Below are 15,168 nucleotides of genomic sequence, written 5' to 3'. Positions count from 1 at the left end.
ACCACGTACAAAATCCGCTTTCTAGAACTGACGCAGCACGGAAGCTCCACCTGCTTGCTCGGCAGTGCACCACGTCGCAATGGAATGAGCCACATTTAAGAAATACTCGACTGTACTCCCTTGATCCAACGTTAAGTCTCCGAGCGCCAGCACAGCTTCACCGTGGAGACGCCACGCTCTTGTATCGACTGTGGTTGGGCGTTGCCTTCACCAAAGCCTATGCATTCCACATAGGGATGACCGACACCGCAACCTGTGACCACTGCGGCCATGACGAATCAATTGAGCATATTTTGTGCACTTGCCCGCAGTACAGTTCACAGAGGAAATGCCTTCGCCACGAACTTGACCAACTGGACGACCAACCGCTATCGGAAAAAAGAACTCTACACCACTGAAGGGACCTAACGTCACAGAAGAAGGCCGTACAAGCGCTATTGAGCTTTCTGCGATCTACCGGCCTTTGCGAACGTCTTTAACTGGAATGCCTTTTGTGTGTGTGTGCCTCCATGTGTGCGTGTTTTTTTTTTTTTTAGAGTTTTCTCTCTGTCATCTTTCTAACCCCTATCTCCCATCCCCAGTGTAGGGTAGCAAACCAGAGACTGATATCTGGTTAACCTCTCTGCATTTCCTCTTCAACTCTTTTTCTCTAGCTCTCTCTGTTTTTGAGACTATTGAAGCTCAGCGTAGTTGGCGATGACAAGGAGCCTGTCTTGATCCCAAAAAAGAAAACTTTGTCCGTCTAACCGCCGCGGAGCGGCAATGGTGAAAATGGCTAGAAGCGTTTCTAACTTTCAAATGTTCATTATCTAATCAACTAATATTTTCTATATACCATGCTGCTTGGGTGTGGTTGATGTACTTTTTTTTTTCACACTAGCCTAGCCTCTCGATTTCCGTTTCTCAGCTTTTTTCGACCGCGCTGTCAGAACGCTTACTTTATTTTCTTCTTTTGCCTCCCACATAAATAATAGACAGTTTCACAGCCGATGCATTACTCGTTGCGTGACGGAGTCATCTGTCTTTTGTCGTGAACGTCGGCTGCATTATCCGCGACCTTGTTCGCTACTGCAGGATGTGGCCATTGCAAACGATTTCTTACGCCACCCCAGGCATCGATTTCAGCCTCGCGTTGTCAGCTTCAGGCACAGCACTTATGTGCTTTATGCCTGTGACAATGCATGACTACGCATTCGCCTACAATATGGCTTATCGCGGGAAAGAGTAACCGAATTCCTGCCATTTATTTATTTCCCTTTTTTTATTTGCAGCGGCGTATCTGCAAGCCTCAGCTCCCTGGCGACAACGACACTTCAGGATATCGTAAAGACTTACATCAAGCCGGACCTTGGAGATAGGGCTGCTGGCATCTTACTGAAAGTTCTTAGTAAGCTTACTAAAACAGAAATTTACAGCTGCCGTTTAGCTCCCACTTGGTGGCCATGCATGCATGATTATGAATGATGGATTGTAGCCAAAGAAAAGACAACATTTAAAACGTCCTCTTTTACGTTGCCGAATATAGCCTTCATTGGCCGCGCAAGCTCGTGCTATCCGAATAGCCTCCATTACATCTGTTACATTCCGCCTGAGCTTGTGCGCCTGACCACGAAAGTTATGGAAATTCAGAAATTGCGAAAGAGCCAGCATATTTTGCAGCTTATGCAGGCCGCCTGCAAATGAGGGGTTCACTCAGCGCTTCAGCGTGCACGGTGGCCATGATGCAGTGCACCTCGTGACTGCTTTCTTTGTCGCTCTTTGTGGCCAGGTGTGTAAATGAGTTTCAGATTCACTACGTTCTTCGAAAGTTACTAGCAGCCCTATAAAACGCGTAGCATTCGGTAACTGCCATACGATTGCGCACATGGTTCAGACCAACATTATGTTTCCGTTATACGGTTTCTGTGTGCTTTTTTTTGTCACCATTGTTTGCCTATATCTGCATGTGTCGTGTTTCTCGTCGATGCCGCCCGTACCCCTCGCGAAGTTTATACGAACTGCTAGTTAACTCGTCCTCATTTGAGAGTAGCAATATGTGTCTGAATGAACTCCTCAGTATAGAATGTAACATTTGCCAGATATATAGTCGCGCCATATGTGAGCGCGAGTTGCGCCTGTCCCTTGTGTCCGAACAGTCGCGATGTGTGGCACATGACACCGCTTCTATATGGCAGTATGTCCTAGTATATGTATACTTGTGAATTAAAAAGAAAAAGGGTGCGTGAGCAGCAAGAGAATAAATCCTCCATTGGCCACCTTGTACAAGCAGCTGTCCTTCCAGATCTCATTCGTTCCATTGCATTTTTTTTTCTTCTCGTGCGTCCAGCTGTCGTGTTCGGAGTCATCGTCGTCGCCATGGTGTACGTGGCTCAGCAGATGGGGGACGTCCTGCAGGTAGGTACGCGAAGAACGGAGCGCTTTGCACGGGTCAGAGCAAATGCGTTTACTGTATACATCGAGGGAGGCTCTAACGTCCGTTCATGGTAAAACTGAAAAACCAATTGGGGCGGCCTAATGCACGCACCACTCTACTGCATTGTTGGCGCTCCTTGGCCATATTGTGGCCGCTGCGCCAATGAAATCATTGGAATATATTCCAATGTTAATATTTCTTGCGGTTTTTCAGTGGTCCGACTGGCGCTCCGCTCACGTTATCACCACGATCGGTTGTTTGCGAACAGTGGATGATAGAAAACGAATAGCATCGAGCGAAAGGAATGCTTACATTATAGCAGCCCGAGGCGATTTTTCCCCGGAACGTTTCAGCTCTTACTTTGTGCCACGATAAAGCATCCCAGCTACTCAGCCCAGAACGTTAACACAATTGTGAATTGATGGTTCACAGTGCTGCGATATTTGAAAGCTACCGGATTGAGTCAGCGTCTGTGATCCGGACTGAGTGACCGAACGATATCCCCAGTAGACTTTCTCTTCTTTTAATCTTTCCGTCCTCCTTTCCCTTTCCCCAGAGTAGGGTAGCAAACCGGGCTCAGTCCTGGTTAACCTCCCTACCTTTCCTTTATCATTTGCTCTCTCTCTCTCTCTCTCTCTGATGGTTCACAGTAACTGTACCAGCTGGCTCCTTTTCGTTCAACGCGAATCTGGGTCCAAATTCGCAACGCTTTTAGCTCATAAAAAGAAAAAAGGCACAGAACATTCCTGGGGCCGTATACCATAAACCTATTCCAATATGTTTCTATTCCAATCTCCTGACGTCAAATTTGCGTAACCGCCGACGCAAGCATCGGGTGGTCACCCTCAGGGTTGTCTGAACATAAAAATCAAATGCTCCCCTCGTTCATAGGGGGTCACGTTTGTTTGCTTGAAAAACGAATAACATTGTCTATACTGAGCGGCTTGTCTTATCTAATTGGCTCACAAGAGGCGAGGAGCATTCTCAAGTGGAGAGGGATTCGGTGGGGCCGAGCCACTGCATTGAATATCGATAACCCGATGAAGAGGATGGTGCCGGCGTCTGCGATCGGTCCGCTTTCTCTTACTTAGCTTGCGGTGGCTCGTGGACAATCGCGGCGGCATGCAACGGAAGCTTAATAATGACGCTAAAACGGATCCTCAGCAAAGAATAGTTGGCAGAACGAGGTCGTAAACGTGCCGAGAGTTCTCGAAAACGTAACGCGGCCACGCAAAAAGTTTTATTACACGCAAATAAACTCATGCTCTCCGACAGGGGCGAGTAGCCAGTGCCGGAGCGATCGGCGGCAGCCATCTTTTATTCCTTTCGGAACGGGGCAGCCTGCGGCTATTCTGAAGAAAATTGAGTTTTGTTCGGCATATTAATGCATCTTTAACGCGTACGCGTCACTTTGACGCGGTAAGTTTTTGCGGTTTTGTGACGTCGCGTGAGAGGCAGGTGAAGTGGGTGCAGCCCGAAAACTTTTGACCAATAGACGAGAGCTAATGGCAAAAACGCGTCGAATAAGAAATAACTTGTTTTGTTTTGTTCGGTCAAATTATGCGTAATCACTGTGTCACGTCATATCAGATGGGGAGCTATCGCGGTTTTCGTGACGTCGCGTGACAGACAGGTGAAGTAGGGGTGGCCCAAAAAATATTGGGCCAATCGCGGTGGGCTGATTGCAGAATTGGAATAGAAAAGTTTGGAATAGTTTTACGTTATAGCGCTCCTGATGCATGTCCACTGAGCTACTCTTTTAGTTTTGGAGAACGGTGCATTGAAACACAACACATCGTATATGTGCAATGTGCAGGTCTCTTTCTTCACAGATTACAACGCGTCCATGGTTTCGGGTTATTTCTTTCCTTCTCGTTCAGCATCTGTCTGGATTTTCCGAGGAGACACCATTCATAACTGAGACAAAGGGTCTTCTACAGTCTCTTTTATATGAGTCTGATGGCGTCGATTGCTACTTTCTGATTTAATATTACTTGAGAGCACATTTTTTCCCAGTTATTTGCGAAACAGCTGCTCTTGCTACTGCCGAGAGACCCCGTGATGACGATTTCCCGAGCATTTAAATCAGTTACTACTACACGCATGCTTCATAAATCAGGTGAGTACACTGAAAAACACACGCAGCGCACATACGTTAGTCTAACGTTATAGTCAATCGGGGCGGATTAGATATTCATGAGGGTTAAATGCGCGCGGAAGGGGTGCAGGATGTGTGGACCAGAATTAGGCTCTGTATAAGCTGACATATATGACGTCAATGTGCATCTGCACGGTCGATATAGGTTAGAAGAATCAAAAACCAAAGTGAGGGAGTGAAGTGCCAAGAAAGCTTCACTTTACAACCTGTTTGTTATTGGCTAGCTAGATTCGCTAATGTTACATCCCCTATCACGATTGTCCAGCGCCTGCTATTTACCATCCCAAGCTAGCGTACAAATAAAATATCTCACGAGTACGGTCCTTGGTTCCGGTGCAGAGCTCCTCACGGTCGAAAAAAATGAGTTCTCAGAAGCGCCGAACATGTATGCAGCGTGCCGTATACAGGGACTACCTTCTTTGCTGTCTTCAATGTAGGACAACGCTAGAGCTGGGCGATCCCTAAATTAACCTTCCGCTCAACCAACGATTTAATGCGATTAACTTCAACCATAACCAGGTGAACATCGCTAGCTTGTGATCAACAGAAATCGGGCCCCTAGATTCACTTTCTTCTCGAACTTCAAGCACGAAAGTGATACGAACGCAGAAGCCAAATGTGCCTTCCAAGCTTGTCTCGGGACATTTTCTGCTCGCAGGTAAGCCATACTCTGGCTATGCAAAGTGAGTGCAATTAACCATGTTTTATTGCTTTTCGACCGCTCAGACAGTGTACAGCGATCAAAAGTGCAGGCTTGAAGCATACGTTAACGTGTAGATGTGAGAAGGTATCCGCTTTCTCCGTATTGTCCGTTGATACGAACTCCATTGTGTCAGTGAATTAACAGTAAAGTCTGCTGCCTAATACAAAGTATGTATATTCGTTATTCTTTACTATCGACGTCATTAATGAAAAAGAAAAAAAAACACGGCTGAATACACCGCTCAATAAATCGGCTAACGGCCAGTGTGATTTATCGGGGACGATATTCCCTTTCATCTACTTTCCACGGAAATTTGGTACCCCACGGCGAAAAGATCGACCCGCGAACGAAATGTTATGGACGAAAGGCATGGTTTCATGATCATCACTGGGCACGAACTAAACTGTCAGTCTTTTTTTTTATGCGTTAGCATTAGGAGTGGAAAAGTCAAAATGGAAAAAAAGTGTATGTGTGTGAAGTGTGGCAAGCCGCTTACGTGGTAGAGGTATATGTAACACACACACACACACACACACACACACACACACACACACACACACACACACACACACACACACACACACACACACACAGTGAACTTTTGAATCGTGGATCCGGGACCCCGAAGAGGTGCGATGCAATGCTAACGCATTTCTTTGGAATTTACCGTTAAATGGCCACAGAATGCCTTTTTTCTTCTTTTTTCTCCTTCCTCTTATTCGTGCGACGGCTATAGTAAAACACGCTGTTTCAGTCAGCTTGAGTAAGTGCACGGTTCGTGCTTCAATTACCCTGTTGCAGTCGGCGCTGTCCATCCTTGGTATCGTCGGTGGCCCTCTGGTCGGCGTCTACAGCCTCGGCATCTTCGTCCCGTTCGCCAATTCAATTGTAAGCACGAGCACTTGGCTCTGTTGGCATTACTTTGCATAGCGTAGAGGCAGGCAGCACTGGCGAGGGGTGAGCATCAGCCTTGCAAGCTTGGAGAAGGCATGATTGGCTGATTAACTCGGGTTTAAACGCCCCAAGAGAGACGGCTTAGCGGAGGGCTCCTCATTAAATTTTACCACAGCTGGAGTTCGGTAGTAGAACTGAGCCACAATAACTTTTTCTCAATACAGCTGAATTCTCCAAGTTCTCCAAGACTTGACCGGCCAATGCAGCCTGATTAAGGCTTAGCCACCAAACGCAGCTGCGCATCCCTGAACCCGTTGACGCAGCCCGTGTAAATCGCGAGTGCAGCCTTCATATGAAAGTTGACTAACTTTCATACGAAGTGTGTGTGTGTGTGTGTGTGTGTGTGTGTGTGTGTGTGTGTGTGTGTGTGTGTGTGTGTGTGTGTGTGTGTGTGTGTGTGTGTGTGTGTGTGTGCGTTCGTGCGTGTATGTGTGTTTAACGCATGTTCGGAGAATTAGAACATACAGAATTTTTAAAGATCGCCTGTGGCAGATAGCGTAATTGTAGTGCTATATTTGGGTCAATCACTCGAAGCGGCAGACGTTACCCGCACGAGAAATCGAAATGCACAATCGATTAATGAAAAAAAGATCACTAATTAGCTATTTGGTTAATTAACAACTGTAGCCAGTGAGCCTCAAGTTTCTCAAGCTTGAGGTCAGCCAGTTACATACTGTACGGAAATGCAAGCTTACTTCACTGAAGCCTCAACCCTCTTTTCGGGACAGGGAGCCACTGCGGGCTTGGTGGCCGGTGTGGCGACCCTATCCTGGATCAGCGTGGGCGCCTATCTCCGGAGGCCGCTTCACTGGCGACCGCCGGTCTCGGTCGACGGTTGCGTTCCGCTGTACCTGAATGCAACGGGCCTCGAGCAGCCGGTTCTTCCTGCTGCCAACATCGACGCGCACAAGTAAGCAGCTAGGCGAACACCATATAAGAGGCCTCGCAACACCTCGCCTCTGGATCGAGGAAGATTTTTCACCGCGAATGCAACTAATCAGAAAAACGCCCCGTGATATCGCACGCGCGAAGCGCCAGCAGAACGAGAAATATAAATTGCAGTTTGATAAGCTTATAATGGGCAACGGAACTTTCACAGTCGACCCTTCAAGCAACGAAGTGGTCGCCATCCCAAGACACGAGGCTCCCGCGAATGGCAATTTACGTTTCAATGCAGATGACAAAACACTGTCTATTATTGTGACAAATATTAGAAGTCTTTTCAGAAAACAGGATCACCTCAGCTGATATAATACTGGGAACATAGCCATGGCTGTCATGCCATGTGTCCGACAACGAATTATCCCCTTTTAAAAAATGCATTTTGTTTACAGAAGACAGGGTAGAAACTCGAGGTTGGTTGGTTGGTTACAAACTTTATTTCTACTATTTACAAGAGAGCTGTGAGCTGAGCCCTAAGGGCGCAGCCCTTACAAAGTCTAGGGGGCGGTCCCTAGTCCGGGACCCCCGTGGCTTCTGCAGCGGCTTTGGCTCGGGCCACCAGGGCACGTTGTTCCTGGAGGGTTGAGCAGCCGAGCAGGGTGGCCTCCCAGTCCTCTCGGGTAGGGTGGGGGTTTGGGCGGAAAGCAGGGTTGGAGGGGCATGCCCACACCATGTGGTATGTGTCCGCAAACACCTCCCCACAGTGCGGGCACTCGCCCGAAAATGCCGGGTTGAAGTGTTTCAGCACCGCCGGGCACAGTACTGTATTTGTGTAGAGACGGAGAAGCCAGCGCTCCTCCGTCTTATTGAGGCCTTTGCAAGGGGGGAAGTATCGGCCGTGATTAAGCTGATACAGCTATATGATTTCTTTAAAGGTGATTGCCGGTTTGAATTCAGGGACCTCGTCGACGGGTGATAGAGGCGACGCCCGGAAATGAAGCGCGCGGGCTGCAGCGTCGGCTACTTCGTTCCCCTCTATTCCCTGATGAGCTGGGGCCCAAATAATGGAGCGCCGGGGTTGGAATCCGTGGTTCTCACATTTCTTAAGTATTTGGAAGGCACGATATGGAATTTGGCCTTGTTCTATATTGCGGCAAGCACCCCTCGAATCAGTGATGATGACCCGAGACGCTGGATCTGCGGCAGCAAGCGCGATGGCCACCTCCTCCGGCGGTGGTGTTATAATTGCAGTAAAGAAAACATTCCAAGCACGCCTACTTGACACGGGTTCCTATATTGAAATTTTGTGGGTTATGCTTCAGCTTTCATGTGTAACTTATGCCGTTGGTGTTTGTTACCGTCCTCCAGACTCACAAGACACGTTCATTAAAGACCTAAACGAATCGCTAACCTTTGTATGTGACAAATTTCCCAGCTCACCTATAGGTGAGCTGGTGACTTCAATTACCCTGGAATTAACTGGCGGACGGTTACAGCTGAAGGCGGCCCAAGGAAAGCTGAATGTAAGGATTTTCTTGACGTCATTTATTCTTACGGATTAAGCCAAATACTTTCCTTACCAACATGGGGGGATGCTATCTTGGACCTTATGCTGACCACTGAACCTGTCAACGTGTCTGTTCATGTGTTAGATTGCGTTAGTAACCACAACGTCCTTCATTGTGAATACAATATAAAGCGCAAAACAAGTGTGCAGGAAAAGAAAACAATTTATGATTATGTGCGAGCAAATGTTGGAATGATCACCAGCGCGCTCTCGGCTTCTTGTGTAGAATTCTTGAGCGGCATGCATGATCATGATAGCAATGATAACTGGATGATTGTTTGTAAGAAGCTAACTGAACTTAAAGAAAAGTACATACCAAAAATACAAATAACTCTGTTTACTTAAAGTGCGGGGTTCACCTCTCACGTAAAGCGCTGGTATAAAAAAAAGCGCGCTTATTCAAAAGATAAAATTTCGACATCTGATGATGCCTGGAAGTGCTACCGGGAACAATCCAAGTTATGCAAAACCGAAATTGAAGCAGCTGAAGACAAAATTGTCAGCCGTGATATCTCCAATAGGTCTGAAAACAACAGAAAAAATTCTTGAAAGTAATAAACCCCAAACCGTCATCATCAGGCTTCATTTCCATAAAGAAAGACAATGAATTCCTTCCATCATCGGAGGTCGCTACTGCATTAAATTCGTTTTTCTGTTCTATTTTACAAGTGAACTTCCCGTTCCCGCTAACATTGAATTAAGTTCTGTTACCTCCATCATGAATGATATCATAATCACCCAAAAGGGCATTGAAGCTGCTATTTATCGTCTTTCTAACAGCTCGGCTCCCGGTCCAGACGGAATCTGTCCAAGAACTACTAAAAATAACTAAACCAGTGATATCACGCATTTTCGCCGTTCTTTTTCAACAATCTGTTGATTCAGGATGTGTTCCTGACGAATGGAAAATAGCTAAAATAATTCTAATCTTTAAGTCCGGTGACCCGTCATCTGTCTTTGACTACAGACCTATTTCACTGACCAGTATTCCATGTAAACTAGTAGAACACATTATATCATCAGCAATTATGAAATACCTAACCAAGCACCATCTTCTCTTCATTAACCAACACGGTTTCCAGCAGGTGCTCATGTGAGACGCAGTTACTCTGATCTGCACCAAGCTATTAATGACTGATCACAAATAGACGCCATATTTATTGATTTTGCGAAGGCTTTTGGTAAGGTAGCTCATAACCGTTTATTATTAAAACTTGGCTATTTTAATATATATAGTAGGATTACGAATTGGATTAGTAAATTTTTAAATAACCGGTACCAATTTGTAACTACTAATGAATTTTCTTCACCGCGATCACTAGTAAAATCCGGATTGCCGCAGGGCTCTGTATTGGTACCAATTTTATTCCTTCTATACGTCAACGACATCAGCAATAACATTAAATCTACAAGAAGACTATTTGCAGATGATTGCGTAATTTATAGACGAATAATTAACTCTTGCGACACTGACATTTTGCAATCTGACCTCGCGAAAGTTATCGACTGATGTAAATAGTGGCAAATGGAAATAAATATTTCAAAAACTAAGGACATAGCTTTCACGAGATCTAGTAACCCGAGGCTTACCGATTACTCGATGAACGGCATTAGTATTGCACATGCGCAAACAATAGAATACTTGGGAATTCATTTATCTTCAAACTTTTCATTGAATCATCACATCGAAGCCATTACTAGCAGCGGGTGTAGAACCCTTGGCTACATTATGCGTAACCTTTACTCGGCAAACAAGTCCACTAAATTATCAGCCTATACGACAGGGTTTCGTTGAAAAATGGAGTACGCATCTTTTATTTGGAATCCGTATCAGTCGTACCTCATAAACAAGCTCGAGTCAGTCCAAAACAAAGCAGCCCGCTTCATTACAAAAAATTACGCACGAACGTCTAGCATCACTAACATTAAAATATCTATCTCCCCTCTCTAGAAAATCGAAGAGTGATAGGTCTTCGTTCCCATTTCCACAAGTTTTATCATTGCAGGTCGTCTGTGAGCGCATGCCACGTCAGACCCGCCCATCTTTCCGCGCCTTGATCATCCATTTCAAGTGCAGCCCGTTCTTGCGCGCACTAACTTCTTGAGTCACTCGCCCCTCTTTCTCGCGGTATATCACTGGAATATGTAACCAAATGAAATCGTATCAATTCTAAGTCATGATGATTTCCTAGCAAAACTAAAACACTATTTTAATGTACTACCGTAGTATTCTCTTACTCATTTGTTATAGGCATCACTATGTTATTGTGAGCATTTTTCTTATTTTACTTTTTTTTCCTCAACAAATTTTGATGTTTCTTGCGCAAATGGGTTTGTTCAAGGTTAGCACAGAGTTTCTTGTACTGCATGAAATTTTCTCTGGTTGTGCTTTTCATTGTTTCATGCAGTATCTGCTGGTAAGTGTACCTTTTTAGCAGGCATTTTCCTTGTATGAAGTGAACAAGTTACGTTGATATTGTGCAACACCCATTTTAATTCTATAGGTATCTTCAACGTTTAGGACGTGTCGTTGTAATGCTCTTACTGGTTTCCTTTCCCTGTTTTTCCGCTTGTGTTCTATTTATTTTAGCATGCATTATCTGTTTAAATGCGTATACTGTATATATCACGAATTTATTGTAACACCCCTATGTTATGCCCGTATGGGCCTTCAGGGTACTTGAATATATATATATATATATATATATATATATATATATTGTCACGTGGTGGTGACGTTGAAGAAAGAACACAGTAGCAATACTGTGAACAAGAAAACTAACTTTTATTGGGCGAACCTGTGCCCACAAAACAGGCTACACTTATAGCGCAACGATAGCGGCGAACACGCTCGGCGATCGTCGAAAATCTGCTCAGCGGGTCAAGCGCGTCGGCTTTTATAGAGCAGTCGTCGAATGTTCCAGACTAATCGTTTGGACCCGCGTGCTTTCCACAAAGTTCTACACCATTCGCGCTACGCGATGAAATCAGATAACACAAGGTTCGGCGACAACAGACAGCCGGGTAGAAGCATCGATAACTTTCCAGAAACGTCGGATACATGCAGGCGCGTCCCGCGCTGTGCGATTGCATTTGTTAAGCGGCGAAACGTGGTCGCCCGATAAAGATAAGTACACGTATCAATACCCCCCTCTTAAAAAGCATCGACCCGATGCTGCAAACAAACGAAGGTAATAAACAAAAGCACTCGTAGCAAAGAAAAGAACAAAATGACGAAGTTCGTCAGCGTCCGTAAAAGGGTTTAAGGCGCACCACGTGGACCACTTCAGATCGTGCGCGGCGCCGCTGTGAATGCGAAATGCCGTCTGGCACGACCTCATAGTCCAGAGCGCCAATACGTCGGATGACCTTGTAGGGTCCGAAATAGCGTCGGAGTAGTTTCTCACTGAGTCCTCGTCGGCGTATCGGGGTCCAAACCCAAACACGGTCGCCGGGCTGGTACTCAACAAAGCGTCGTCGGAGGTTGTAGTGTCGGCTGTCGGTCCTCTGTTGGTTCTTGATCCGTAGGCGGGCGAGCTGTCGGGCTTCTTCGGCTCGCTGGAGATAGCTAGCGACGTCAACATTCTCTTCGTCAGTGACGTGGGGCAGCATGGCGTCGAGCGTCGTCGTCGGGTTCCTGCCGTAAACCAGCTTAAACGGCGTGATCTGTGTTGTTTCTTGCACCGCCGTGTTGTAAGCGAATGTTACGTACGGCAGGACGGCATCCCAGGTCTTGTGTTCGACGTCGACGTACATCGCTAGCATGTCGGCGAGGGTCTTATTCAGCCGCTCCGTAAGACCATTCGTCTGCGGGTGGTAGGCCGTGGTTCTCCTGTGCCTTGTCTGACTGTATTTCAGAATGGCTTGGGTGAGCTCCGCTGTAAAGGCCGTTCCTCTGTCGGTGATGAGGACTTCTGGGGCGCCATGTCGAAGCAGGATGTTTTCGATAAAGAATTTCGCCACTTCGGCTGCGCTACCTTTCGGCAGTGCTTTAGTTTCAGCGAAGCGGGTGAGGTAGTCTGTCGCCACGACGATCCACTTATTTCCGGTTGTTGACGTCGGAAAGGGTCCCAGCAAGTCCATCCCGATCTGCTGGAATGGTCGGCAAGGAGGCTCGATTGGCTGTAGTAATCCGGCTGGCCTTGTCAGCGGTGTCTTGCGTCGCTGACAGTCTCGGCATGTTCTGACATAACGGGCGACGTCGGCGGTCAGGCGCGGCCAATAATACTTTTCTTGTATCCTCGATAGTGTCCGGGAAAAACCGAGGTGTCCAGCGGTCGGATCGTCATGTAGGGCGTGCAATACTTCTGGACGAAGTCCTGACGGGACAACAAGAAGGTAGTTGGCGCGGACTGGTGAAAAGTTCTTCACGAGGAGATTGTTTTGAAGCGTGAAGGAAGATAATCCGCGCTTAAATGCCCTGGGGACAACGTCGGTGTGCCCTTCCAAATATTCCACCAGGCCTTTTAGCTCCGGGTCTGCCCGTTGCTGTTCAGCGAAGTCTTCCGCGCTTATCATGCCAAGGAAGGCGTCATCTTCGTCATCTTGCGGCGGCGGGTCAATGGGGGCGCGTGATAGGCAATCGGCATCGGAGTGTTTTCGTCCTGACTTGTAGGTTACAGTGATGTCGTATTCTTGTAGTCTGAGGCTCCACCGTGCCAGTCGTCCTGAAGGATCCTTTATACTCGCTAGCCAACACAACGCGTGATGGTCACTGACGACTTTGAATGGCCTGCCATAAAGATAAGGGCGAAATTTAGCTGTAGCCCAAACGATGGCGAGGCATTCCTTTTCGGTTGTAGAATAGTTGCCTTCCGCTTTTGACAGCGACCGGCTAGCGTAAGCTATCACCTGTTCGACTCCGTTTCTCCTCTGGACTAGAACGGCACCGAGGCCTAGGCTACTGGCGTCAGTATGGATTTCTGTATCGGCGTACTCGTCGAAGTGCGCAAGTACCGGCGGCGACTGCATGCGTCGTTTGAGTTCTTCAAATGCGTCGGCCTGCGGCGTTTCCCACTTGAACTCAACATCACATTTAGTTAGACGTGTCAACGGCTCGGCGATGCGTGAAAAGTCCTTGACAAAGCGCCTGTAGTAGGCACACATGCCAAGGAATCTACGCACTGCCTTCTTGTCGGTGGGCTGCGGGAACTTTGCGATGGCACCTGTTTTCTGGGGGTCGGGGCGTACTCCGGATTTACTGATGACGTGGCCTAGGAACAGAAGCTCGTCGTAAGCGAAGCGGCATTTTTCTGGCTTCAGAGTGAGCCCTGATGACTTGATGGCCTCTAGTACTGTGGCAAGCCGCCTAAGGTGATCGTCGAAATTTCCGGCGAATACAACGACGTCATCCAAGTAAACGAGACAGGTCTGCCATTTCAATCCCGCTAAAACCGTGTCCATCACGCGCTGGAACGTTGCAGGCGCCGAGCACAGTCCAAATGGCATAACTTTGAACTCGTAGAGGCCGTCTGGGGTGATGAAGGCGGTCTTTTCGCGATCTCTTTCGTCGCCAGACTTGAGGTCCATCGAGGAGAAGTACTTAGCGTTGCAGAGCCGATCCAATGCGTCGTCTATCCGTGGAAGGGGGTATACGTCCTTCTTCGTGATCTAGTTCAGACGACGATAATCGACGCAGAAACGTAGGGTTCCGTCCTTTTTCTTCACCAGGACAACAGGGGATGCCCATGGGCTTTCCGACGGCTGGATGATGTCGTCGCGCAGCATTTCGTCGACTTGTTCTCTTATAGCTTCGCGTTCTCGCGGCGAAACTCGGTAAGGGCTTTGGCGGAGTGGTCGAGCGTACTCCTCGGTGATTATGCGATGCTTGGCGACTGGTGTTTGTCGAATCCTCGATGTCGTCGAAAAGCAGCTTTTGTATCGTCGGAGCAGACTTCTGAGCTGCTGTTGCTTAATCACTGGGAGACTTGGATTAATGTCGTAGTCTGGTTCGGGAACCATGGTCGTCGGGGTAGATGCGGCGGAATCCGAGAGGACAAACGCATTACTTGTTTCCAGAATTTCCTCGATGTACGCGATCGTCGTGCCCTTGTTGAGGTGCTTGAACTCCTGGCTGAAGTTTGTCAGCAACACTTCAGTTTTCCCTCCATGCAGTCGAGCGATCCCTCTTGCGACGCAAATTTCACGGTCTAGCAGTAGACGTTGGTCGCCTTCGATGACGCCTTCTACGTCAGCGGGTATTTCGGTGCCGACCGAAATAACAATGCTGGAGCGGGGCGGGATGCTCACTTGGTCTTCGAGCACATTCAAGGCGTGGTGACTACGAGGGCTCTCCGGCGGTATCGCTTTATCTTCCGACAGCGTTATTGACTTCGACTTCAGGTTGATGATTGCGCCGTGTTGGTCCAGGAAGTCCATACCGAGAATGACGTCTCGTGAACACTGTTGGAGGATAACGAAGGTGACAGGGTAAGTCCGGTCGTGAATGGTAATTCTTGCCGTGCACATTCCTGTCGGCGTAATCAGGTGTC

At 47.4% G+C, this 15,168-nt stretch overlaps 1 protein-coding gene across 1 annotated transcript in view; it reads left to right on the top strand.

Annotated features, from left to right (window-relative positions):
• LOC126542774 (sodium-coupled monocarboxylate transporter 1-like) overlaps nt 1-15,168 on the top strand; it is a 51,543-nt gene that overhangs the window by 6,500 nt on the left and 29,875 nt on the right. Inside the window, exons 4-7 of the mRNA XM_072286356.1 lie at nt 1,272-1,387; nt 2,327-2,394; nt 6,076-6,162; nt 6,957-7,138. Of these exons, the coding sequence (XP_072142457.1) occupies nt 1,272-1,387; nt 2,327-2,394; nt 6,076-6,162; nt 6,957-7,138 (453 nt within the window). The remainder of the gene's footprint in view (nt 1-1,271; nt 1,388-2,326; nt 2,395-6,075; nt 6,163-6,956; nt 7,139-15,168) is intronic.

This window comes from Dermacentor andersoni, chromosome 2 (genome assembly GCF_023375885.2).
Source record: "Dermacentor andersoni chromosome 2, qqDerAnde1_hic_scaffold, whole genome shotgun sequence".
Classification (NCBI taxonomy): Eukaryota; Metazoa; Arthropoda; class Arachnida; order Ixodida; family Ixodidae; genus Dermacentor; species Dermacentor andersoni.
This window is presented reverse-complemented; position numbering and strand designations above follow the sequence as displayed.